The 27,179-nt window shown below is 50.4% G+C and overlaps 1 protein-coding gene and 1 long non-coding RNA gene across 10 annotated transcripts; one reads left to right on the top strand and one right to left on the bottom strand.

Moving 5' to 3' along the window:
* LOC111827942 lies at positions 1-13,129 on the top strand. Of its 2 annotated transcripts, XR_002831690.1 has the most exons (3): positions 1-42; positions 3,819-3,970; positions 12,315-13,129. It is a non-coding gene; the product is annotated as an uncharacterized LOC111827942 (long non-coding RNA). The 2 variants fall into 2 exon arrangements; XR_002831689.1 differs by lacking the exon at positions 1-42 and having other exon boundaries at positions 3,194-3,970.
* On the bottom strand, positions 35-27,179 carry SP2 (Sp2 transcription factor). 8 transcript variants are annotated; one of them, XM_023762580.1, is made up of 9 exons: positions 27,041-27,055; positions 14,056-14,124; positions 12,088-12,164; positions 9,999-10,973; positions 9,484-9,796; positions 7,961-8,135; positions 7,546-7,739; positions 5,835-5,931; positions 4,751-5,718 (listed from the first exon to the last, which is right to left on the bottom strand). In XM_023762580.1, the coding sequence occupies exons 3-9, from the start codon at positions 12,148-12,150 to the stop codon at positions 5,619-5,621; spliced, it is 1,917 nt and encodes a 638-aa protein (XP_023618348.1). In that variant the 5' UTR covers positions 12,151-12,164; positions 14,056-14,124; positions 27,041-27,055; the 3' UTR covers positions 4,751-5,618. The 8 variants fall into 8 exon arrangements, with proteins under 8 accessions (XP_023618349.1, XP_023618348.1, XP_006098977.1 ...); XM_006098915.3 differs by lacking the exon at positions 14,056-14,124 and having other exon boundaries at positions 27,041-27,122; XM_006098914.3 differs by lacking the exon at positions 14,056-14,124 and having other exon boundaries at positions 12,088-12,167; positions 27,041-27,079.

Raw genomic sequence — 27,179 nt, 5'->3', positions numbered from 1 at the left:
CAGATGGACAGTGGAACAAGCGTTCCAGGAAGAGGGAACAATGTGAGTAGAAGCTGGGTGCCTTGGGGAGATTTGGAGCAGGGTGATCCTGCTGGAACGGGTGGTGAGAACGCGAGCCGGGCACTTAGGCAAGGGCGCGGCGTGCCAGCTGAGGATCAGGCAGATGGCCTGGGTTAGGCTTTTAGACAATGATTCTTTTTTTATCCTTGGCTGTTGTCGAACCACAGTGTCTAATTCCTCTATTTTCAAGACCAGATGAGAAAAAGTAGATTCCAGCAGCCTCTCCCCTTCTCGGCAATTAGTGAGGAAGCTTGCAACTGGTTGCCTTGTACTATTTCCCCCTTTGTCTTGAGATAATAAGTAGGCTTGCATTGTGCTTTTCTGCTTCGTGGGATTTGGTGTCCGGATTACAAAGCAGCCCCGCAGTGCAAGAAGGAGTGGGGAACACACCCACTGGCGGTGCCTCTACTGCTGTACCCTCAGCAAGGGTTTTGCCTGTGTGGGAGAAATGAATTTTGTATTGTCACTGCTTTTTATTAAATACTTTGCCACCCTCCCCTCCCCACTTGGTAAATTTATTAATCTTTTCTCCAGAATCTTGGATAGAAAATATATTGCAATATTTCATTGTACAGAGAGGCACACTGGTTTCTCCATATGAAACAAAAAGGCTACAGGTGGGTTTGGGGACTACGCTTTGCCTGTCTTCTTTCAAAGCTTTTTACAAAATATTTATTTTTTATTGATTTCAGAGAGGAAGGGAGAGATAGAAACATCAATGATGAGCCCTGACTGGTTTGGCTCAGTGGGTAGAGCGTCAGCCTGTGGACTGAAGGGTCCCAGGTTTGATTCTGGTCAAGGCCATGTACCTTGGTTGCAGGCTCGATCCCCAGTAGGGAGTGTGCAGAAGGCAGCTGATCGGTGTTTCTCTCTCATCGATGTTTCTAACTCTCTGTCTCTCTCCCTTCCTCTCTGTAAAAAAATCAGTAAAGATATTTTTAAAAAATCAATGATGAGAGAGAATCATCGATCAACTGCTTCCTGCATGCCCCGTATTGGGGATCAAGCCCTGACCGGGAATCAAACCATAATCTGGTTCGTAAGTCGATGCTCAACTACTGAGCCACACCAGCTGGGCATTCTTTTGCATATATGTTCTGAAATCATCCTTTAGTCTAAATGATTGGATTATATATTTCCATTATAGCTTAGTGGTTGTGTTTTGGGACCTGGTGACCAAGTGGATGGTGGGTGAAGGAGGTCAGGACACTGCAGTGTTGTCCAAACTGAAGCAGGACCCTGGCGCCTGAGTATGTGGGTGGGCGGAGATGGAGAGGAGGGGAATCAACTCACCAGGATGACTTCAGGCAACATGGGTGGTGCTGTTCATTGAAGTGGGGCACGTTAGAGGAGGAGGTTTGGGGGAGAGAGGAAGTCACCGTGGAGTGCGAGGGTTTATGGGACACGCATTTTTGGTCCGATTATATAATGGAGTCTGGAGTTTAGGAGAGAGGTCTGGGCTAATGAGACCAGGTTAGTGTCATGAGCCACCAAAGTGGCACCTGAAACCATGGGGAAGGGTGAGCATGTCAGAGGGTCTGGGAGAGTTAAGGACAGTGTGGGAGGAGGTGCAGGAGGATGGAAATGATACAGTGCCTAGCTTTCCAGGGGGCTGATGGCAGGCTGGGGGGGCAGGGGGCGGGTGTGTGTGTGCTGGGGCCTCTAAGCTCGGGAATTCTTGGGCCCAGCTTGGGGTGAACTCAGGACACACAGAAGGGTGGGTGCTTGGTGTTCTGCCAGCAGATGCCTGAGTCCCAAGTATGGTTATCAGGGGACCCAGAGGAGAGATGCAGAGGAGACTGACTTACCTCAGTGTCCTGCCTGTGGTTATGGGGTTGACGCCTCACACGATTCTTCCATGTGCTCATGGGTCACTTGGCAGATACATCCTATGGTTTTCATACGTGTTCCCCATTAGGAGCTCCTTAATGGGATGGACTGTGTCACTTACTTTCTCTGGCTCCTTCTTAGCATGCCAGCCAGGAAATGCTAATCTGTCATGTTTATGCATAAACTGTTTTGTTAAGCCTCTCTGTAGCCAGTGCGAGGCATTGTGAGTAGGGCTTGGGTTGTTTTTGTGTGTGTGTGGTTTTGTGTTTTGTGGGGGTTTTTTGCACCCGGTGGGAGCCTGGCCAAGTGTCCTTGTTGGCTGGAGGGCTGTTAAGCTTTCCGAGGCTGAGTGAGGTCTCAGGGCACCAGTCTCCTTTGTGGCCCTGGCTGCGTTGTCATTAGCGTGTGGGCCACAGGTAGGAGGCCGGATAGCCTCCCAGGCAGGCCCACGGATGTGACCTGGCGATTCTTAGTTTCATGGAGAGATCCCGAGTGTTGGTAGGTATTTGACTCTCTTCTCCAGCCCCAGTTCCCTGCCGTTTACCACTAGTTTGCTTTCTTTTCACCCGCATCCCTGTTCTTTATTCCACCTTCCCTGATCCACTTCCTGCCTCTTCTCCTCCCCGAGGACCCCTTCACTAGGAAACCCAGCTGCCACCTGTCCTGAGATTCCTGTAGTTCCTTTAGTGGCTTTATCCCAGCCCCACAGGCCTTGGTCAGGTTACAAGAGGTCTCTGTCCTGAGAGGGTGCGTTAGGTTCCCACGTAGGCCTCAGCCACATCCATGAGCCAGGAGCCCCTGATGGGTCCAGGGACCTGAGATGCTGCAGGTGGCTCCCATCATCATACTCATGTAGGGCCTCAGTGAGCCCCCAAAAGGTGATTGAAGAAATGGACTGAGTAGTTTGAAGGAAGCCTGAGTTCTATTTGCTGGTTTGATTTTTTTTTTTTTTAAGGGCAATTTGCCTGGATTTGCCTTCAGTATGGGGGCAACTTCCCCAGCCCTCTTTTCTTTCCGGTGTATAATTCTAGGATCTGGAATCAAAGAGCTGCTGCTGTGTTGAGCATCACTGAGCAGACGAGATGGGGCAGGGAGGGTGGCTTTCGTACAGATGACCCTGAGGATGGAATGTGGGCAGCATGGCCCCGCACTCCCAAGCTGCTGGGGATAGCCTGCCCCCACATTTCCATTTTTAGCCTGCCCATCAGGTGTCCTGGGGGTGGCTCTAGCCTGGACAACAGTCCACCACCCCCTGCGACTCACAAGTAAATTAATGGATGGGCTGCAGCAGATGAGGGTTAATCTGCCACCAGGTATCTCCATTCTGCCCTCATGCCATTTCCTGGGCTAGGCAGAATACATTCTCTTGCCCGCTTCCTAACTCGGGCATCCCGTGCGAGGCAGAGACGGCCAGGCGTAACTTTGGAACCTGCCTCGTGGAGAAGGGGAATCCCGAGTGTCGGCACTCAGTTCTGCCCTCGGGGCTGGCACCCTCATTTCCAAAGGATGCCCAGGGGTCGGTCAGTTTCCGCACCGGAAGCAGATGACTTGGAATCAGCTCTCAGGAAAGGAGAACTCCTTGTGCCTGACAGCACAGGCCATGGGGAACGTGGGAGAAAGAGGCCAGTTTGTTAATATTCCCCTTCTCTCCACCAGTCCTAATTCAGAACTCAGCGAGGCATTTGTTTTCAGTCGCACCATCCACGTGAGAGGAAGAGAGAAATACACCCCCGTCTTCCACCTGCCAGTGAAGCGATGAGATGCCGGGCTGATGGGCTCATTAAGAGGCTTCTGTGTCAGAGTTGGTCTGGTATCACTCCAAGGACTTAAGTGTGGGTAGGACGGGGCTTCCTGCCTGATCACGAAGAAGTGATGGAGACAGAGAACCTGTGTTCCGTCTGAGATCCGGCTCCCTTTTATTTCTCCAGCGGAAGTGGGTGAGGGTGGGCTGGCGTTAAGGAAGAGCTGTTTGCTTGCAAATGCAGCCGCTGGTGACAAAGGAAAGAGTGAGGGAGTGGATAGCTCCAAAGGAGCCTTGGCGCTCCTGCACGGAACAGCGACCCTGGGTGCACCCTTCAAGGTGAGTAAAAAGGCACCATCCATGTAAGGAGAGCACATGCTGTTCTTTATCTGCTTGAGAATAACTGTCTCCCTTCAGCCCGGTTGCTCTCAGCATCCCGCCCGTGTACTCCAATCAAAATCTCCGTAACATCACAACCCTGACCTCCTTCATACCTCTCCGCTTCCCCCGCAAATCCCCACCAAGATGTGAATCTGCAACACTTGGTGAAAACAAAACAGCTCGCTGCCCCCGCTGGTGCTGGGGTGAGGGGTAGGAGAAAAGCAGAATCTGTGGCCAGGGTCCTCTCTTGGATAGAGATGGGCTCCAGCCTGGCTCTCCACCCTGGGAAGGGATCTGGGTCCTTGGGGAATTTCGTTTTCTCCAGACTCTTTAGCCTCTGGAAATGACAGAGCCAGGCCCCTTTGGCGATCTCTCCCAAGTGAGAGCAAGACCTGTGTCTGGGCGTTGGAGAGTTGAGTGGAAGAAGCAGCTTGCTGGTAAGGGAGACATTGCTGTGACTTGAGTCTGAACAGTGTGCCTGCTTTGATCTGGGCAAAACTGGCTATAGAAGAACAAAGCAGGAACACCTATGCTAGGCCTGTCCCCCTGGAGGCCCCACCCAGGTGCTCTGGGGGCTGGTGCCCATGCCATGAGGTCTGTGTGGCCGCAGCCCTTTTCAGGCCAGGAGAGGAAGGTCCTGCCTTGGTCCCAGGTGGACCACTGAGACCAGGGTTCCCTCCCCTCAGTCTCCTCTCCAAGCTCTATGAGGTCAAAGACAAAGGAAGCTGCACTGCCAAGTTGCGGATTTTGCCTCAGGCAACTAAATTTATTAGCAAGAAAAAATTTTTGTCAGCCCAATGCTGAACAACAAAGTACATCGTTAATAAAGGATAACAAATCTGTCAATCATAAAACATACCTCAAGCAGTTACAACTAAAAATAAAGTTGTATTTTGTTTATTAATTTAAAAGCCTCAAAAATAACAAGCAATATGTTTTTAAACATGTAGTAGACACAATTGTCTATTATACAATATACACTGTACAGAACTAGAGCGTGGGCCGGTAGGGGTAGGTGAGATGAAGGGAGAGCGGAAAGGTTCAGGATGTGAAGTTTTTATCTGAATCCAGATTCAAATTGAAATGCTGTGTCATTTAGAAAAGAGAACTGCTAGTGAGAAAAAAACACCCATATGCTCATCACTGCCCCCCCAAAACCCTAAACTGAAAGCAGGCATGGGGGAGGTGAGTAACAAGTATAGGAGGAAGGGAGCAATTAAATAAAACTTTAAAGCACACACAATACACAGTGTTCATTATCTGAAATAGAGTATAAGGCAACGTTCTCCATAGAAAAAGGGGGATCAGGGAGTCCGTGGTAGTTTCATTTTTAAATAGAAAGTTGGAATGTGCTGGAGAAGAGTTGTGGCAGGGCGGGGCATGTGGAGTGGAGGTGGCCTCTTGAGCCTGGCAGGAGGTGGGTGCCGGTGGTGCCCTGGGTGCAGGGCCCGGGGCCAGGGAGGTGCAGGAGAGCGGGGCATGGCACGGTGATGCGACTCTCGCAGTGTTGGGGGGGAGGGGAGGACTCACTTTGCTCCTCGATGGAGTGAAATTCATGTTTTTCCTTTGGAAATAAAGGTTCCCACTCGTCCTGGTTTAGAACGTCTCATTGGGCAGAGCCAGTGTCCCCGGTCTGGTGAGAGGCAAGGGCCAGGGCAGAGCCAAGGGCTTCAGCAGAGGCGAGTGTGGGGCAGCAGAACCCCTTCCTGTGAGGACAGTTGCAAAACAGGAGGGAGGGGCTGAGGGCAGGCCCAGGACCGCCGGGGCCTCCTTTCCACCAGGGGGGTTGCATCTTCGGGCTTCCCGCCTCAGTGGGCCTTACAAGTTCTTCGTGACCAGGTGCGTCTTGTAATGTTTGGTGAGGTGATCACTCCTCATGAAGCGCTTCTGACACTGGGCACACTCAAAGCGTTTGTCCCCTGGGAAGAGGAGATGGCCATCACTCACAGAGCTCATCCACAGACTAGCCCAGCCCCCCAAGAGGAGAGGCACACGTGACATCAAGCTTGTGATGTCAGAAACAATAGTGATTGCGCCCTAGCCGGTTTGGCTCAGTAGGTAGAGCGTTGGCCCGCAGACCGAAGGGTCCCGGGTTCGATTCCGGTCAAGGGCATGTATATTGATTGCAAGTTCCCTGGCCCTGGTCAGGGTGCATGCAGCAGGCAACCAATTGATGTGTCTCTCTCACATCAATGTTTCTGTCTCCCTCTCCCTTCCACTGTTTCTAAAAATTAATGGAAAAAAACGTCCTCAGGTGAGGATTAACAATAACAACAACAAAATAATAGTAATAGTGATTGGACCCATAAATGAGTGAAAATAGTGAAACGATTTCAGAACAATCATTCAGGAAATAATAATAGGAAAGGCAATATGGGGTAGCAATTAAGAGTGTGGACTTGGTAATAACAGCTCAATGTAGTGCTGTTGCATCCTTGAAAATCTGAAATCATAATACCTGTAATTGAAATATATGGGCTAGCCCAGCTGGTGTGGCTCAGTGGTTGAGTGTCGACCCAGGAACCAAGAGGTCAATGGTTTGATTCCTGGTTGGGGCACATGCCCGGGTTGCAGGCTTGATCCCCAGTAGGGGACATGCAGGAGACAGTCAACTGATGATGTTTTTCTCTCATTGATGTTTCTATCTCTCTCCCGCTCTTTCTCAAATCAATAAAAACATTAAAAAAAAAAAAAAAGAAGAAGAGAGAGAAATAATAGATGGGCTAGCCCTAGCTGGCTTGGCTTAGTGGATAGAGCGTCGGCCTGTGGACTCAAGGGTCCCTGGTTCTATTTGGTTGTGGGCTCGATCCCCAGTGGGGGGCATGCAAGAGGCAGCCAATCAATGATTCTTTCTCATCATTGATGTTTCTCTCTCTCCCTCTCCCTTCCTGTCTGAAATCAATAAAAATATATTTAAAAAAAATAATAGATTGGGCTAAAGTTGTAGCTCCTATCAACATTACTCGGGATTATTCTATAACTTGTCTTTAATGTAGAAATGTATAGTTTCATCGATATGATTATATTTCAAATGGGGGGGGGAGGAAGAGTGTGGATTTGGGAGCCAGGGGGCCTGCGCCTGAACCCAGCTCCACTAGCTGAGACCAAGCCACCTCTCCATGCCTCAGTAACATGGGCATGATCGAAGCACCCTCCCCATAGAGTTGTTCTGAGGATTGAATTAGTCGGCTGTAAAGTGCACAGTACAGTGCCTGGCATACGACGTCAGTGCTTGTTACATAAATAACTGCAGCTATGGAGGAAGTCATCGAGGCTGCATGATGCTTCGGGAAACACCGTGTAAAGGAATGGCTGGAAAGCATTTCCTGGGGAGGCTTGGAGCCGAGAAGACAGTCTGTAGCCCCTGCTCAGTGTGGCAGTTCCTCGGCAGGGCCAGGAATCTGGATGCCACTGAGGGCCATGGAGTGGGGCTGCGGGGAGTGGGGGGGGAGGACCCGTGTGGTTGCAGCCTGCCAGGGAAGCGGGGGAGAAGCCGTCTGGGAGGCAGTGTGCCACCGGGGGAGGGAACAGACCTGTGTGGGTGCGAGCGTGCCGCTGGAGTTCATCACTTCGTGTGAACCTCTTCCCACAGAAGAACCAGTTGCAGACAAAGGGCCGCTCGCCGGTGTGCAGGCGCACGTGGGCCCGCAGCAAGGATGTCTTCCGGAAAGTCTTGCCACAGTCGGGGATGTGGCACACGTGCTTCTTCTTGCCCTGCTCTCCAGACCTGGGGATGGCGAGCGGGAGGGAGGGAAAGGGAAAGGTAGTGAGGAAGGAAGAGAAGATGGGCAGGATGGGATGGAGAGAGGATGTGGGGCAGGTCAGAGAGCACAGAGGAGGTGAGGAGGCAAGGTGGTGTGGAGTCGCTACCTTGCCCCCCCGATCTGTGACCCAGGAAGGCGCTTGGGGAACAGGCACAAGCCAGGCTGCCAGGCTGGCTCCCATTACCTCTTGTCCCCATCCTTGCAGTTGGGACATGTGCAGGCCATGCGGCGCCGCTTCTCCCCGGGCTGGGCCTCTCCAGACAGGGCCTGCTCCATCTGCAGCTGGATTTGGGTGGGGCTCAGCCCACTGATGGTCAGGTTGTTCCCAGAAACATTCTGCACCGTCAGCTGCTGCTGCCCTGTGGGGAGCGGTAGGGCACGGTTGGGGTGAGGAAGCCTGAAGGGACAGAGCCGGGAGCCTGACACCCTCCTTCCCTTCTGCACATGATAAGGATAACCAGAACAGCTAATGCTTTGAGAGCCTGTTATATGCCAGATACGCCTTCAACCTGCACAGTCCTACGAAACAGATATATTATCCTCCTTTCACAGCTGAAGACACTGAGGCCCAATAACCTATCAAGGTCACACAGCTAGTAAGTGGTAGGACTCGGGTCTGAACCCAGGCAGTCGACATCAGCATCAATGCGCTGAACCACCACACCACACCAGCCAAATGTGCTTTCACGTGTTTCAATTGGGAAGGGTCTTGTCTTGAGGGGCGTTTCTTCCAGAATTTCCTCCAGCCTTAGGCCCTTGTGAGATACCTGCTCTCAGGAAAGTCTCCAGGGATTTCTGTTAATAAGAGTAAGAGCCAGGCTGGTGTGGCTCAGTGGTTGAGCACTGACCCATGAACCAGGAGGTTAGGTATGATTCCTGGTCAGGACACATGCCGGGGTGGGGGGTGGGTTGCAGGCATGATCCCCAGTAGGGGGCGTGTAAAAGGCAGCCAATCAATGATGGTCTCTCATCACTGATGTTTCTATCCCTCTCTCCCTCTCTCTGAAATCAATAAAAACATATTAAAAAAAATAAAGAAGACAGTTCTGAGGGCTTTGGAAAAAAAAAACCAAGTCCTCTAGGACTTGCATAAAGCCTTTCAAAGCAGGGGAATGCTGCTGACCTATTGCTGGTGTTCAAGTGCCACTACCCTGTAAAGGCCTTCACCTGGCTAAAGAAGGCGAGGCAAGGAACCGTTTTTGCTAGGTAGCTACAATATTCCTTTGCTGATTTGCAACGCTGCTTTCATACTGTAAATATTACCAAATATTCCCACTCAGCAGAAGTGAAGCACAAGCCATTCCCACTGCCAAAGGCTCCTTCCTTTCCTTCCAACGTTAACTCAAGGCTTTCCTCATTCTGGAAGTCTTCCTTCAAGTTTCTTTACCCAGGGCCTCCCTTGAAGATGTATCTGTCTTTGGTCTGTACCAAACGAATTTGCATTTGGTGTTAGCTGGAGTTTTCTCCTAGTATATCTTATTCTCTCCACCATATTCAAGGTCTTCAGCTGTAAGTTGGGGCCAATAGCATCTTACACTATCTCGCAGGGCTAAGGGCCGAGTGGACACGCTTTTAAGCGGGAAAGGATGAGACAAGTGTCAGGTATTCTCCTCACTCCTGTTCCTGGGAAGCACGGGGCTGGCGCACGGTCCGATGCGAGGGATGTGCAGGCACTACCCACGCCCCAGCCCAGGGGTCTTCCCTCACCGCCGGCGTTGGTGATGGTGACAGGCACGCCCTGGACTTGGACACCATTGATGTTGATGGTCTGCATGGCCTGGGCCGCCGCCGCCAGCTGGGCTGCATTCAGGCTGATGATGCTCCCGGCGGGGGCGATCTTTGGCAGGGGACGCTCTTTCCGGAGAATTGCGGCTGAGTGTTTTTTGCTGGTCCCGCTCGGATGGGGAGCACGGGGTGCAGGACTGCTACAGGTGGTGGCAGAGGTGGGTGCAGCTGTTGCTGGGGAGCTGTCCTGGAGAAGGACCGTCTGCACCTCACCGGAAGGCGTACGGAAGTAGACCTGGGAGGGACCAGAGAGAAAATGTCAGTGTCCCAGGAGAGTCTGGTTCCCGCACTTACTGCCCACCCCAAACGATACTGACTCTGAACATTCAGATCAACTCGGGAAATGCATCAGCAGCATCTTCAAAGGCAAGCTGAGTGGAGCGCTAGCCAGTTAGTGCTAAGGAGAGGAAGGCAGGTGCAGAGGGTGTGCGTGGTACCTGAGTAGGCGTTGGCTCGGCCGCCTGGATCTGAAAGTTCTGGGAGGGCTTCTGGGGGACAGTGGGGAGGGTGGCAGATGCCGCCTGCACCACTCTCAGGGCCTGCTGGGGGATCTGCACCACCTGCTGCTGCTCGGCCTTGGGGGGCACCACCTGGACCTGCTGGACCACAGCTGGCTGGCCCCCGCCAGGGCTCTGAACAATGAGCAGGTTGTTTCCTGCCTGGATGATGTTGTCCGCTGTGGTCTCGATCAGCACCGTCTCCACCTGCTCAGCCACGGCCACCGAGGGCTGGGCAGCAGGAAGACTCTTCTTCCGGGCTTTCTTACTCGTCTTGGACAGCGGGATGGGAGGACTCTCCGTGAGGAGCTGAGTGGAGGCCCCGGTGTCGCTGGTGTTCACAAGGTTGTTGACAGGCAGAGTAAGTGTCACGTTGCCACCCCCACCCGTCAGCTTCACCACATTGGCCCCGCTCTGCACAGGGGTGGTAGTTGTACTTGACTTCTGGGCAGGGGCTGGCTTGATGGGGACAGGCTTGTGACCGGATGGTGAGGGGGTGATGATGGCTTGGTTGGTGCCAGGGATGATCTGGATTTGGTTGGCGAGATTGGGCTGTACTTGGATGGTCTGGCCACTGCTCGCCTGAATCTGAGAGACTGCCTGGTACTGGATGTTGGCATTTGCTCGGGTCCCTTTGTTAATCACAGTGGGATTCTGGATGGCGAACACCAGCTGACCCCCAGGATAGGATGTGCTCAGTTGTGACCCTTGAATCTGAAGTATGTTTCCTTTGGAGGACAAGATTCCAAAGCTATTCTTGCCGGGGCTGAGAGGGAGAGGGGCAGGTTTGATAGGGACCAGTTTCCGTGGTGTGGGCTGTGGGGGAGCAGGCGGCGTCACAGCAGCCTCAACAGCTGGAGGCCCAATTTTGCTACATGTTGCAGCAAGCAGGGCTAAGGGAGACGGCTGGGAATCCTGCAAAAAACCCAGAGGAGAAAAGGAGTGAGACGTGAGGGCCTGTAGCCCAGCCACCCTCTGCCTGTTTTGATCCTCTCCTCTTGGCAGGTTCCTCCCCACTTCTGTGGCAGGCAGGGTGCCAGCACCCTCCCCCTGCAGTGGTCCTGTTGTCCCTGCTGGCTTCTCCATCCTATATAATAAAACCCTAATATGCAAATCAGCCAAACAGCAGTACGACCAGTCCCGATGACGCACTGACCACCAGGGGGCAGACGCTCAACGCAGGAGCTGCCCTCTGGTAGTCGGTGCACTCCCATAGTGGCAGAACCGCTCAGCCAGAAGCCGGGCTCACGGCTGGCGAGTGCAGTGGCGGTGGCTGAAGCCTCTCTCCCACCTCTGGACCCCTCAGGGGATATCCGACTGCCAGCTTAGGAGATATCCCCCGAGGGGTCCCGGACTGCGAGAGGGTGCAGGCTGGGCTGAGGGACCCCTCCCTCCCCCAGTGCACGAATGACGTGCACCAGCCTCCACTTGAGTAATGAGGGAGAAAGGGTGGGAAATGTCTTTCTCAGGAGGTAGTGCCCCAGAAGCACCCAGGACAGGGTGAACTAACAGCATGAGCTGGCCACTTACTCCCCACTGGCCTCGTTTCTAACAGGGCACAGAACCACCCTGAGCTCGTACATGGAGTTCCGTTGGCTCACCACAGGGATTAAGGGATCCCTGATTCCTCAACTGAGGAAGGGAGAGAAGGAAAGGAAAAGGGAGGAGCAAGAGGAGTAAACCCTCTGGTCACGTGTTTTCTAGGGACATGACTTCACTGACCAGGGAAGGCTGCTCTTTTGAGGCTACAAGGGAGTCTCTGGGCTGTGGGCACACAGTCTCTATTTTCCTTCTATGGTCAGTGGAGTCTAGTGGAAGAGACCTTGAGTTTAATCCTGCTTTTCCCCCTGACCCAACGGTGGCACCTTAGGTTAGTGGCCATGGTTTCTTAGTTCAGAAACAGCAGATAACCGAACTCCCCCTGGTCTCCTGTCCTGGGGTGTTTACAGTGAGTGCTCAGTCTGGCTGAATGGCAGCTTCAGGAGTCCTTCCAGGCCGATGCGGCCCCCCACCCTCAGAGCCCACTCACCTGGGTGCTGGAGGCAGCGGGCTGCAGGTAGTCACTGGGACTGACAGCAGCAGTGGCAGCCATGCTGGTGTGTGGATCTGCTGGAAGAAAAGAAAGTAATGCACAAAATGCCCCCAAAGAACCCAAACCCACTTGCCTGGTATTTCCGTTTTGTCTCTTTGCTGCCGCTTCTCTCAGAGCTTTCCCCACACTGACCCACTCAAGCTGAGCAACCTGCATCTTTTCAGCAGGTGCCCTTCTCCTCTCCTCTCCTCAGACTCAGCCATCCACGGCTGTGAGGACAGCTGGTCCTGCCTTCCCTGGACTGTCCCCTCCAGCCAACATAAAGCCTGAGATAACACGAAGATGCTGAGATTATACCAGGAGCAGCTTCCGTAACGGCACCGTGAACCCAAGGAGCCCTCTCTGTGGGGCACTGCTGACTCCCGAGGTCAGAACCCCTGCATGGTGGGTGGGGAAGCCCCCTCCCCCAGCTACTCCTCCAGCCCTGACCCAGGTTTCCTGCTCTGCTGCTGTGGCCAGACGCCACGCCAGACTGGAAGAGAAGCCTGGCTCAGTCAGGATCCCTGACAAGGAGGACACAGCTACTCCATGCCCAAGTCCTAGGTGCTTTGTGCTCAGCCTTCACCACAAAGGCCCGACGGCCCAGGTATTGATCTACAGCATATGGAGAAGTGCTTTATGTGAATTTACACTTCAATGTAAGACAACAGGGATGGCCCCATACTAGGCATCACCTGGTTGGCCCAATAGGTATCACTAAGACTAGGAAGCTAATCACTGAATATAATGAGAATAAAGATAGAGTAAATTCTATTTTTGTTTAAATGTATATGTATTTCAATATAGGAATATAGCAGGAAAAAGTCTTAAATTGCTAAAATGTTAAAAACCATTATCTCCTGGTAGTTGGATTTTGCTTGACTGAGAGAATTTTTCTCCTTGTTTTTCTCTGTATTTTGTCATTTTCTCACAATAAATGTATTCTACTGTACTCTTTTTAAAATAAAGGAAGATAAAGAACATTGAGGAAGTAATTAAAGGAATCTCTGCTCTGAATTAAGTCTCACCTAAGATAAATATAAGATAGGTAAAATGGAAATCATGAGAATTGGGGGAAGGAATCGAAGCTTACAGTTCATACATCACTGAAGAAAAAAGGACACTGGGCAGAGTCTAACTTGTACCCTAGACCCTTCGAAAGTCGATTTCGGGAAGTACAGAAACAAGAAGGGTATTAATTACTTCAGAGGCTCAAAAAGGCAAAATGGCTTAGCCACTGAGCCCCTGCTGGGCATCTATTGAGGAGAGGAGAGGTTGGGGAGAAAGTGGAACAATTCAATTTTCGCTGGCCTCTGGCTTCTCTCTATGGGAGAAGGGTGGTTGTTGTTTTTTTAAAATATATTTTTATTGATTTCAAAGAGGAAGGGAGAGGGAGAGAAAGATAGAAACATCAATGATGAGGGAATCATTGATCAGCTGCCTCCTGCACGCCCCCTACTGGGGATTGAGCCTGCAACCTGGTATGTGCCCTTGACCAGAATCAAACCCGGGACCCTTCAGTCCGCAGGCTGGCGCTCTATCCACTGAGCCACACCAGCTAGGGCTGGGAGGAAGATTCTTAAATGGGAAAAGGTGAAGAAAAGGTGAATGGGGGACTGAATCAGGACAGGTGATGGACTAGTGAGAAGGCACACCAACGCCTTAAATGGTCCCCAGGCTCTAAGGCCACACAGCACTCCAGAGGAGGAGAGACTGTAGCACAGGAGTAAAACGAGTGAGAAGCCAGAGGGCAGCTCCGGGCAAAACCCAGAGGAGAGGGAGATCTGGAAATATTAGACTCTGATCCTTGTCAAAACCCTGGAATGAATGATTGACCAGCACTACAATTACTGAGGTAAGGGAGCAGGACAGTAATCATAGGAGTAAGCACACGGCTGCAAAAAACGTCTGTCATCCTGAACAAACCTGTTTTGTGGGGTTTTGGCTGGATACGTCAGAATGGTATACGCTGCACATTTTCTTTCAACAAGGCACCTGGATGAAATTTTTGTAATATTCTGATAAGAAGGGAAGGCATTGCAGGCAGGATAATAGTCTATTTTGGGGGCTAAGTTGAACGTGCCTCCACCTAAGTGTTGAGATCCATGCTGTCTAGCTGGCTGCTGTGAGGTCAACCAGGGTGCCTCACACTAGGGATGGGGCCCAGGACCAGGGTCTGCAGGCTTCTCCTCAGAGGCTCCAGCTCTCTCTACCAGAATGTTTTGTTCTTGTCTTCACTGTGAAGATCATCTTTTAAAAAGGAACAAATACTGTAGGTCGCTGGGTGATTGTTGCTGACCCCAGATTTGCACATTTCAGGGCCTAGGTGTGTATTTACAACTGCACTAGTGCCAAGTGGTACTATTCTAACGTCGTGGGCTAATTAAGACAACTTAATTCTGCATTTAACTCATTCAATACATTTGTGCAACGTGAGGGATGACAGCTCTTCAGAAGCTGGGAGGATTGTGTCTCCTCACTAGACACTGCAGGGAGGCGTGCGGAAGGAAGCCACGGAGGCCATGATGTCAAGTCTGTGCCGTGCTTATGCTGACAACAGCGATTCAGGTTCACACTAATGTCCTCCCAGAATGATGTCTTCGGTTTGAATTTTACTGGCTTTTGGGTAGTTATTTAATTAATTTTATAGGAGCTAGATCAGTGAATTGATACAGACTTATGTGAGTACATAATTAAGTTGTAGCATTATAATGAAAACAATCTAAGTTGACTCAAAACATCTTTTCTCTACAGCAGCGTTCAAACTATTCAGACCATGAACCACAGCTATAAAAACAATTTACATCAAGATCCAGTGCACACACACTCACACATACACCCACACACTTCCTTGTCCTGTGCTCATGCAATAACCAGTTTGGCTCATTCTCTCATCGTTGATGTTTCTCTCTCTCTCTCTCTTTCTCTCTCTCTCTCTCTCCCTTCCTCTCTGAAATCAACATATATATATAAAGTTTCCAGAAACAAAATATGCCCTTACTACATGTGATGGACTTTGATATTTTCCTACTCTATTTCTTGTTTTTAAACTATTTTTAAAAATTGGTTTTTAGAGCTCTGGCTGGTTTTGCTCAGTGGATAGAGCATTGGCCTGCAGAATGAAGGGTCCTGGGTTTGATTCCAGTCAAGGGCACATGCCTGGGTTGTGGGCTCGATCCCCAGTGGGGGGTGTGCAGTAAGCAGCCAATCAATGATTCTTATCATTGATGTTTCTATCTCTCTCTCTCTCCCCTAAAATCAATAAAAAATTTAAAATTAAGAATTGATTTTTAGAGAGGAAGGGAAAAAGAGAGAAACATCAATGTTTTTATTGATTTTAGAGAGGGAGGAAAGGAGGAGAGAGCAGGAGAATCATTGATCAGCTGCCTCCTGCACACCCTCTACTGGGGACCAAGCCTGAAATCCAGGCATGTACCCTGACCGGGAATCAAACCCATGACCCTCTGGTTCATAGGTCCATGCTCAACCACTGAACCCATGCCAGCAGGGCCTAGGCTTTTATTTTTAAACTAGAGGCCTGGTGCATGAAATTCATGCACAGGTAGGGTCCCTAGGCCTGGCCAGCTATCAGGGCCAATCAGGGCCTTCCTTCTGGCTACCAGCTGGGGCCTCCCTTTGTTCCGTGCCACCCCTGGTGGTCAGCACATGTCATAGCGAGCAATTGGTCTCCCGGTAGAACTCCCTCGGGGACAATTTGCATATTAGGCTTTTATATATAGAGATGCTGATTGTGACTCACTAAATTGCTTTTGTGCCACAGAGACTGGAAATTGCTGCTTTAGAGTAGTCTAACCACCTCCCAACTTTGGAAAACTGTCCAACGACTTAGTAGGCACGTTCAATTTGCAGATGTCATAGGACTGAGAAGGACTGCAAACACAATGGGTGTCAGTATTAGGGTTCAAAGAGCTCTTTAAAAAATGGTATGTGCAGAAGGCTCCAGACCTAAGTGAGAATTTGTACTGTGCTAGTCATCAGCACCCTCTATAAAACATAGGTAGTCATCCTCATGGGATTCCAGGAGGCATCAACAATTCATATGAAAAGCATTAATCATGTAGTGGGTAACCAATAACTGGTGGTTTAAACTTTAAAGTTGAATAAATTCTTAAGATTTTTAAAAAAGTAACATGTATATAGGACAGGAAGACAGAGCTTAATCGTGAGCCTCATGTGAAAAAGCTGCAGTGGTTTTAACTCAAAGCTAAACAGGCGCCAACAGAATCTCGATGCTGTTGCCAAAAAAGCTACTGCAATCTTGCACTGCATTTCCCAAAGTTCAATCACAGAAGAAGAAAAATAATAGTCCTAGTGTGTTCTGCACACTTGGGCTACATCTGAGTGGCAGGTTTCATTCTGAGGGACATTTTGAAAGGGGGCTTTGCAGTAGGAGCTGGTTCAGAGAGCAGCAGCAATGGTTGTGACCAGGGTGCCCGAGCAGCAGTATCCACCAGGGTATTATATTCCATCCTGGGTTCAAAGGGTGGAACCAAGATTTCAGGATGGAAATTTCAAGAAGGCAGATTTCAGATTAAGAGGGAAACTTTCAAAAGATGGAATAAGTTGCCTTTTGAAGTAATGTTCTCCCTTCTCTGGAACCACTTAGCCTGAGGCAGAGTAAGTGTCTGTTGGAGTCAGGATGTCTAGATGGGGTGGGAAGTTGGACTGAATTGCCTTTTAGATGTTTACAATTCTCAGACCACGTTACTGATAAAAACACAAGATGAGTTCGCTGCTGGCGGGGCTGGAAAGGGAAAGCAGAGGCTTTCCCAGGAGGCTGCCTGGGCTCAGGTTCACTTCGCTAAACTTGGTGAATGACTCTCCCTGAGACATCGTCTGTTATGAAACGGAAGGACATCAGAACAGGACAGAGTGCAAACAAAATGAAAACTGGCCTAGAGCTTCTTACTCACCTGCCTTTCCCATCTCCCTGTCTCCCGCTGCAGTCATTACTACCCTGGACTCCAACTGTTTGGAGACCTGGCGGGGCTCTGAGTGAGCCTTCAGTTAGGAAGCCACAGCAGAATCTACTGAAGCAAGCTGCAGACTGCTGGCACTCGACGCTGCACCATTTCAATTTGGTTTCATTTTCCTCCCCAGCTGGCTCTTGAAATACTCCTCTAGATTGCAAGCCGATGTTTGTATCTCTCCTAGGATCACTCAGAGTTTTGTGGCCCCTGGGCAACCAAAACAGAGAGGATCTCGCTCCCCGCCATTGCAGAATTATACCCTGAGATTAACCATAAAAGGGAGAAGAGAAGCGTTTCCCGTTGGTGTCTGGAAATGAGAAGTGGTTAAGAAATGGCGCAGACAGTAACTACAAGACTCTGATCAAAGTACTTTAGAATCACATTAATTTGGAACCTTATATTTAAAATGTGTAATTTGGACATAAATTGTGCTTTCCTTCATATTATTCAAAGCAAGGCTAAATAGTTGTATGAAGACTGCAAAAGGACTCCTACTGTTTTATACCACGTCCACCATTTTAATTCTACCTTTTGCTTTTCTTTTTTTTATCCTCACTCGAGAACATGCTTATTGATTTTCTTAGAGAGAGGGGAAGGGGGAGGGAGGGAGAGAGAGAAACATCGACCAGTTGCTTTCCTGTACACACCCTCAACAGTGACTGAACCCGCAACCCTACGATGTACAGGACAATGCTCCAACCGAGCCACACGGGCCGGGGATGTACGACGGCTTTTAACAGCAGTTTACATCCAGTCACTGAACCCTACATTTAGCAACATTGGTAAGTGGGATTATTGCATACTCTTGAAAAAGAAGGTGTCATTTCTTTCAGAGTTCTATCATTCAGGTTGGCTAAGACTTTCCCAACAGATTTCACCTCGGCTGGTGAAACTTTACAGGGATTTACTATACAGGCAAGAGTAGCTCTCAGGTTTCAAGGAAAACTTCCAAGGTCATCCAACAAGCCGTCCAGTGTCTGATGGGACTACTGTCTTTCCTTTCTCTATACTGGAAGCCAGTTTAATTCTAAGACCAGCAGAAAAGCATCCCGAGAATCCCAGCTCTTGATATACAGATAGATCAGTGGTTCTCAACCTTCTGGCCCTTTAAATACAGTTCCTCATGTTGTGACCCAACCATAAAATTATTTTCGTTGCTACTTCATAACTGTAATGTTGCTACTGTTATGAATCGTCATGTAAATATCTGATATGCAGGATGGTCTTAGGCGACCCCTGTGAAAGGGTCGTTCGACCGCCAAAGGGGTCTCGACCCACAGGTTGAGAACCTCTGAGATAGATTATTCATTTCTACCTCTGTCCCCTCTGACTTGGCTTCAAGCACCTTCCATAGGCTGACAACTCCCAGGTCTTGTGTGGCCCAGGTCTCTCAGCCCAGTGCAGACCGGTACACCCAGCCCTCTGTGGGCCTGTCGCTTGGACTGCCTCCCACACTGAGCTGTCACCTCTGCCCACTCTCTCTCCAGCTTTCTCATCCCCTGGCACCAGGGGCCTTCTTCCAGATCCTTGAAGATCCTTCATCTCTCCACTGCCCTTTCCTTGCTTAGAGCTCTTTCTTCTCTTACTAGCTAAGACCTACTCATCCTTCAGGTCTCAGAGACCACTATGTAATTTACTGAGAGACCACTATGTAACAGGCATGTCATTTCCTCACAGAGGCCTCCCAGGACCCCTGAGACGGGAGGGCTTCCCAGGTGGGCCAGGTCTGTTTGCTGAACAGATACACTAAGTCCAGTCCACAGCCCAGGGACCCTTCAGTGCTGCAGGCTGAGTGAATGTCTGGTTAAACCAGCCTCTCTCCTGATATTTCCAATCACAATGATATCTGAGCATCATCCCCATTGCCAACCAATCAAGCCCTCCTGATTCTACCTCCTAAATATAAAGCTCTCCACAGTCCACTCATGGCTCCTCACCTCCATCGCCATTATCCTAGCATTAACCACTGTGGCTCAGCCTGAAATACTGCCCAAAGCCTTCAAAATAGCTCCCCACCTCTGGTCTTGCCCCTCTTCTCCGGCTTCCATAATCTGGTCAGAATCATTTTAAAATGCAAATTCCATCCAGCCTCTCCCCTTATAAAATCCTGCAAGAACTTCCAGTTGATCTCATGATAAGCTTATAGAGGTCAAAACCACCTGCCCCTCTTTCCCCGCTACCTCTCCTACTTACCTCCTGCCCTTCCCTCCGGCAGGCACACCGTTTTCTCCATTTTTGGACCTACAGAAATGCCCTCTCTCACTTGGAGCCCAAGCATGCTCTCTTCCATTTGTTGATCTCCAGTCCTCCTTCCGAGGTCCTTTATAACTTACTGGGGGGAAACTTTCCTCTCCCTCCCACCCCCACAATGTGGGGTAAATGCTCCTGTTATGTGCCCGGGTACAGGCACCAGGGCACCCTTCACAGCACTTCCCCCCACACAGGAGGGAGTGTGTTTCTGTCCTGGGGGGTCTTTCCATGGGCATAACAGGAAGAGGCCCGAGGGATCCCAAAGCTCTGGCCATCGGACTAGAGGCTGTTCCACTGGTCTTTCACTGAGACGCAGGGAATGAGAGAGAAAAGGGGACCAAAGAAATACTACAACAGTAGGCTTCACGAAGCTCTTTCTCCTCTGAGAGAGAACTTGACTCAAATTCCATAGCCAGATCTTGTGGGTACGCAGCTTTTTTTTTTTTTTTTGCCTCAGGTTCCTACCATCCCAGCGATTGCTTTCTTGGCCTCCTGCTATGGTATTTCCCCTGGAGGAATTTCACTCCGCACAAACAGTCCTTCTGCTGTCTATTTTGGTCAGCTCAGCTGGCCTAAAGCCAACAAAACAGTTTCTAAGCCTAGTCTTTCCCAGTTGCCTTGCCTGGGAGAATTCAGAGCTGGTAAGGGAAAAGCACACCAGGCTGGGTTTAGAGAACAACGTCGGACCTCAAAGGGAGTTGACAAATGGGCTAAGTCAGAGAATCAGCTTGTGAATGACTCCAAATTGCACAGAATATTTCCCAGAAGCTAATCTCCAGCAATCACAATAACCATATAAAAGAGCTCTATAACAGTAAAAGAAATTTTTTTGACTTTCATTAAATATGAACAACTCTGGGGGATGCCTTGCTAATGCCACGGCCAAAGGAGGAAGGTATATAAAGAATGGAGCCCTGGCCGTTTGGGCTCAGTGGATAGAGTGTGGGCCCTGGGACCAAGGCTCGCAGGTTCCATTCCAGGTCAAGGGCACATACTTCGGTTGCAGCTGGGTCAGAATGGAGATCTTGTCTCCACCCAGACACTTTACCAAGCCATCCAGTCTTCCCTACTCCTAACTTTGATCCCATCCTCAGCCCATGACCCTGATGTGTGTCCACAATTTCATCAGGAAGTTGACCGGCTTGGCTCAATGATTGAACGTCAACCTATGAACTAGGAGGTCACGGTTCAGATTCCAGGTCAGGGCATATGCCCGGGTTTCGGGCTCCATACTCAGCTGGGGCACGCAGAAGGCTGCCAATCAATGATTCTCTGCCAATCAATGATTCTCTATCCCTCTATCCCTCTCCCTTCTTCTCTAAAATCAATAAAATTATATTTTTAAAAAAGGTTAAAATTCCCTTTATTAGCTAAATCTATTATTTCTTTTTTCCAGAAAAATTCCTTGCAAGAGTCACTTGTATTTACTGTCCCTAATTTCTTCCCAGCCAGTCTTTCTTAAACCTGTTCCAACCATGTTGCGCCTGCCCCATCCACACCACAGAAACTGCTCACACCATCAGTGGCCTCCACCTTACTAAGCCTAATGGTTAATTCTCAGACCTCATCTTCTGTGCTGATCTGGCAGTTGACCCCTCGTCCTCCTTGAAACACCTTCTTCACTGGACTCCAAGACATACTTGCCAGGTTAGCCTCCTACCTCTCTGACTCCCCCTTGTCAGACTCCTTTACTGGGTCCGCCCCTCCCCCCAAATTCCAAGTGGTTGAGCTGCCCGAGGACTCAGTCTCCAGACCCGTTTTTCTTCAGTTTTCACATATTTCCTGGGTGATTTCATCTAGTCTCATAGTTTTAAAAAATCAATGAACATATAGGTTCTACATAATGAGGACTCCCAAATTTATATTGTCAGGTTTGCATATCTGACTGCCTACTGAAGTCTCCACTTGGATGTATTAGTAAGCATCTCTAGCCCAAACAGGGCTACTGATATCTCATTCTGAGCCTGTCAAACTTCCGCACTGCGGTGAATGACACCCCATCCCTCCAGCTGCTCAGCCCGAAACCGTGGGAGTCATCCTGGATCCTTCTTTGGTTCCACACTCTGCATTGGAGTCTGCAAACTTTTGGCTCTACCCTCAAAATATATTCAGAATCTGATTGCTTTCCCCACCACCTCTTGTTACCACCCAGGTTCAGGTCCCCATCATCTCTCGTCTGTAACTGTGAAAGCCTTCTTCCTGGCTGGGCTTCTGACCTGTCCCTGTTAGTCTTTTCTCAACAGGCGTCCAGTGAGACCCATCAAACTTAAAGCATGACGTCAGTCCTCTGCTCAGAGCCCTCCAATAGCATTCCATCTCCCGTTCAAATGAAGAGCCAGAGTCCCCACAGTGACACCCAGGGCTTGTGTCCTGTGACCTCTCTGACTTCGCCCCATCATTCTCCCTCACTACGTCAGCACGAGGGCCTCCCTACGGTTCCTGAACGAGCCAGATAAGGCCCCTCTCAGGCAGGGCCTTTGCACTTGCTGTTCTCTCTGCTTGCGTTCTCACCCTCTGTCTCTCACCCCAGATTGAGGATGGCTTAGGCTCTCCACTCTTTCAGTTTTACGCAAATGTCATTTCCCATAGAGGCCTTCCGAAACTGCCCTATAAAATTATACACCCCCCCCCACACACACACACACATTCTTCCTGTCCTCTATTTTTCTCCTTAGCACTTCTCCTTGCCTAACATCTATTAGTTCAGGGGTCCTCAAACTTTTTAAACAGGGGGCCAGTTCACTGTCCCTCAGACCGTTGGAGGGCCGGACTATAGTTAAAAAAAAAAACTATGAGCAAATTCCTATGCACACTGCACATACCTTATTTTGAAGTAAAAAAACAAAACGGGAACAAATACAATATTTGTATTTGCATGTGGCCCGCGGGCCGTAGTTTGAGGACCCCTGTATTAGTTATTTATTGTCTCCCACTAAGATGTAAGCTTCCTAAAGGCATGGACTTCTCTCTGCCTCACCCATTGATATACCTCTGTACCAGGCACATAGTAGGTACTTAATATATATATATTTGTTGAGTGGATGAATGCATGAACCCTAGAGGCTGCAGAGTGGGAGAGCCTATATGGAGCTTAAGAACCGAAAGAGAAAACCTGCAGATTTGCATATCCTTTGACTCAGCTGGGATCTGCTCACTAGGTTAGCTTAGCTGATCCAGTGCCAGATGGAACTCTCACCCCCACCAGTCACCTCACACAGGCTAAGTGCACAGTCCATTCCTGCTCCTGGGCAGGGGCAAACACACACGTCATCACCACACCACATTTCAATGCTTCTTTCAGTTAGCATATAGGGTATGTTTGGGGGGGGGGGGGGGAGGGCACATTTGAGTCACTCCTGGGCTAGGATCGGCTTCTGAAATGCGTGGTGACTTCATTTCCCCTGGGAAGGGAAGGGAGGGTTGGCTTACCAATTACTTTTTTGAAGGCTGGGAAATGACTTGCTCTGTTTTCAGACTAATCTGAGACTTCCAATTAGACAATGACCAGGAGCAGAAATATTCCACTTCCAATCACATAGTCCTGCCTGCTGTCTCTTATTCCCTATTCACACTCTCTAAAGAGGCTGCTTTGTCGTTCCACCAAGTCCCAAAGGAGAGGGAGACGAGGAAGCTCTAGAAAGAGGGCATCTGGAAATGTGCAGGCCCGGGCCTACTGCTCCCTGAGCCACTTTCACCCCGCGGCTGAGATGAAAAAGGCCACGAAACAGCCTAGGGACAAACGGGCATCGCAGGGCCCTCAGCATCAAAAACAAGCGTCGCCCCAGCTAAACCTCTGCTTTGTGATGTTCCGGGGCTTCTGGCTCGGCACAGCATGCAGCTCTGATGTCGAAACAAATTGTAGCTAAGGAATGAGACGTCCAAAGGAAGGGTTCCAACAGCTGGGTCTGTAAGCCTGCTCTTCCTGTGACACAAACAGCCCTGTCATCTCAACACTCAGAGCTCCGCACAGGAGGCAAACAGCAACGTCTAACTGGGCACTCAGCCCCTTCACACTCCCTCGCTCCTGAGCAGAGCAGGCCGGCCAGGCCCCGGCGTGAGGAGAAGTACAGTAATTCCCTGGGCCACGGGGCCTCAGCGCATCTGAAAAGAACGCTTCCTGGACACGCAGTGGGCAGCCTCCCCCCGCACCCCGGCTGAGTGCTGACTCTGAGCCTGCTCCTGGACTCCAGCTTGCTCCTGGACTCTTTTCAGCCGTAGGAAAATCGGTTTCCACGTTGGAATCCCGTCAACTGGAACAAGTCCAACAGTACAACCTGGGAGCATCTCCCCAAGGGCAATCGCTAATCCCTTTCCTCCTTAGGCTGGCGATGCCCTTGAATTGGTAATGCCCCATGTTTTTACCTGCCTTCCAATAGATAACAGAAAAGTGAGACCTCCCTACCCTGAGGTCTCCTACGAAAATGCTTCCAGCCAAAAAGAAATCTACTGATAATTTAGGAAGAACTTGAGAGACTTTCAAATGCGTTTCAGAAATATAAAGATCTAAGCACTGGCTCTATGAATACGAAGGAAGAAATGAAGAGAAAGCATTTCCCCCTCCTTCAACAGGTCTAGAAGTCACACAAGGAGTTGCATGTGGATCCAAAACTAAAGCAAAGCAAAAAAACAAACAAACAAGCAAAAACGTCAACAGAGACATTCCATAAGGAGGTCCAGTCTTCCGCCCAGCTTGTGCTGGCTGGGTCCAGCTTGTAGACCAAGTGTTCCTGGTTTCACACTTGTCGAGAAGTTCACAAATCCCAAAGGGACACTATCATCCAGTGAACTCCTAAGCAAGTATCGGGGCCTTAAACAGAGGTTACTCCAAGTCTGCAGTCCACAAGGCTTCAGCCTGGACCATGGAATTGTTTACTAGTAAACTCAGAAGTATTCACACAGCCATACCTCCAAACTTTCTAATACTCTACACCCTTTAAAGCAGTGTTTCTCTGCATCCTTTCTTCTGTGGCCACTGCCCACCCCCTCTAAAATATCCCTCAGTGTTTCAATCTTTGGAAGTGAGGCATCTAATCTGTGTGAATACAGAGAACAGAGGCGTGAAGATAAGTCTTGGAAGAAAATCATACATTTCCATCATAGAAATGGGGGTGAGCAATGTCTAGAAAATTGCTGAACCCAAGTCAATATCAGGGTGTATTAGTTGGCTGCAACAGCTTAGAACAGCGGTTCTCAACCTGTGGGTTGTGACCCCTTTGGCGGTCGAACGACCCTTTCACAGGGGTTGCCTAAGACCATCCTGCATATCAGATATTTACATTAAGATTCAGAACAGTGGCAACATTACAGTTATGAAGTAGCAACAAAAATAATTTTATGGTTGGGTCACAACATGAGGAACTGTATTTAAAGGGCCAGAAGGTTGAGAACCACTGGCTTAGAATGTCTTCACAGGGCCCTAGTTGGGCAATACTTGCTTAAAGCAAGCTTAAGAGTTGTTACATACCTATGGCAAAGGACCGGTTAGGGACCCTGCAACTTCTCCAAAAGGCTGCTACTAATCAACAGAACTAGGAAGTGCAAGGCCAAGACACCAAAATGACTGCCCAGACATTTGCTAAAATCTTCTTACAGCTTCTTCTTTCCTCTGACAGACCTCCAGAGGCCCAAACGTTAGTAGAATCTCATCTCTGTGCTGTCAACAGTGAAGTCACACTCTGCCTCCCTGCTGGGTAGTCAGGCTATGACTATGAACTACCTCAACCTGGGCCTCCTTGGCAGAGAGAATGTGTCTTTAACAGCCTAGCTCAGGGGGTTCATATGCCAGAAGAGCGTCTTTTTCTTGTTGTTGCTGCTGTTCAATGAAGAGGTTAAGCCTCTGTCCAACCAAGTGGAAAAACCAGAATTAGAAATCTTACCAATTGGCCCAATGAGAATCCATTTCCAACAGGAATTAATGCCTGTTAGAAGCCACTGGCACACTGACATCATCAGCCCAATTGATAGGTTGTATGACAGATGAGCCCCTTCACCAGACACAGGAATTTATTGATTTTTTTTTTTTTTTTTTTTTTTACAGAGAGGAAGAGAGAGGGAGAGTCAGAAACATCGATGAGAGAGAAACATCGATCAGCTGCCTCCTGCACACTCCCCACTGGGGATGTGCCCGCAACCAAGGTACATGCCCTTGACTGGAATCGAACCTGAGACCCTTCAGTCCGTAGGCTGACGCTCTATCCACTGTGCCAAACCGGCCAGGGCAGACACAGGAATTTAAAAAGTCCCTGCAGTTACATTAATTACTGCAGACAACAGGTTTCGTTGGGTCATTACTCGAAATTACTCCTACGGTGTGGACTCCACCATCATTCACTCCTTTCCGTCTCTCCGTGAGTTGGCTAACAATCCTGAACTTTCCAGCCCAAAAAACCTTACCCCAAATACCAACTCAACGTTTAGCCCTCCGCTGCCACACTGAACGCCTTGTGGGGGGCAGCACGTAAGTTTTAGACAGTGCACGCCAGTGTCCCTTAAAAGTCATCCCCCCTCCCTCTGCCATGCAGTCGGTGTCACGGAGGACGACCAGGAACCAATTCACTGCTCGAAGCAGACCTACTGGCTCTTCCTTCCCCTTTGCTAGGAAACAACACATCAGTGAGCCAGGAAGTCAACCTCAGAAGAAGAAACAAAGTTCGGGAACATGTGCACCGAGGAAAGCCAGACCGAGTCCCTCCGGATCAAGTTACGATTAAACACGACAGTATCTTGGAATCAAAGCCAGTGAATGCAGTGAAGACAGGTTTCTCAACTGCCCAGAGGAAACACAGCTCCTTTTCAACTAAAACTATAAAGCCCCCCGGAACACAGGCCATTCGCAGGGACGGGGGTGCGGCGGGAGAGAAGAAACGCCCCTTCTGCTTTATTTCTCTCGTGCATTCATTCCCTAGGTTTGTGCCCGGCCTCTGGGGTTCGGCAGGTCCGGGCTGGCTCCGCCAACAAGTTCTTAAACGTCTCTCCGTTTCTGAAGATACTTAGCTGGAGGCTCAAGGATCCCAAGGAACACATGGCAAGGTTCTGCCTACTCGCAGTCCAAGGCGAGGGGTCCTCTGCCTAGGGAGTGCCCTGGTGTCCCGACACCCTCTCTCCATGGGGAGACACTGGCAACCACGTTGGCTTCTAGACCCCGCGGTGTGCATGTGCTTGGCGCCACCTGGATCGCAAGCATCCCCTGCCCATCTCTGCACTCGGGCGAGCCCTGAATGGGCACCTAGACTTCGAGTGCAGGAGGGTCCTCCGGGCACAGGGCAACCGCGAGGGGGTCCGGTCGCCTCCTCGGAGCAGGCCCAAGCCATAGCCCCGGGCCGGACAGCGCTGGGGGGGGCTGGGGGACGACCAGGCGGAGGGGTGATCGGTCGGCCCCAGGTGCCCGCTCGTCCTGCCAGCCCCCGGAAGCGCTGCCCTCCCGCCCAGCGGGCTCCGAGGAGGCGGGGAGTCGAACGCCCCCTTCCGGGTGCCTCCGCCCGGCTGGCCAGCCCCGCTCCTCCTCCGGGCGGGAATCCTCCCTCCCCCGCCCCTCCCGGAGCCGGGCCCCGGCGCCAGGCCCCGGCCCCAGGGGGCAACCCCCGGCCCCGGTTCCCCCTCCCTGCGGCCTCTGCCCGTCTTCCCGACCCTTGGGGGCTAGGAAGACCCCGCCGGCAGCGGCCAAGACCCACCGCTCATTACGACATCTTCCTCCCTGGCCTCCGCCGCCTCCGCCGCCACCGAGAGCCTGACACCGCCCGCCCAGCACCCGCCAATCCCGGAGCCCGCCACCGCCCGAGCGACGGCACTGTTCACCAATAAGAGTGTTGT

The sequence above is a fragment of the Myotis lucifugus genome, unplaced genomic scaffold, assembly GCF_000147115.1.
Source record: "Myotis lucifugus unplaced genomic scaffold, Myoluc2.0 scaffold_254, whole genome shotgun sequence".
Lineage (NCBI taxonomy): Eukaryota > Metazoa > Chordata > Mammalia > Chiroptera > Vespertilionidae > Myotis > Myotis lucifugus.
The sequence above is the reverse complement of the archived record's forward strand: the minus strand, read 5'-3'. Positions and strand labels throughout refer to the sequence as shown.

Excerpts from the sequence above, each read along its gene's own strand:
- SP2 (XM_006098914.3), bottom strand. Across the intron at positions 10,974-12,087 it reads CCGCTGCCTCCAGCACCCAG|GATTCCCAGCCGTCTCCCTT; the intron begins GTGAGTGGGCTC and ends GGTTTTTTGCAG. Across the intron at positions 5,932-7,545 it reads GCACGCTCGCACCCACACAG|GGGACAAACGCTTTGAGTGT; the intron begins GTCTGTTCCCTC and ends TCCTCTTCCCAG.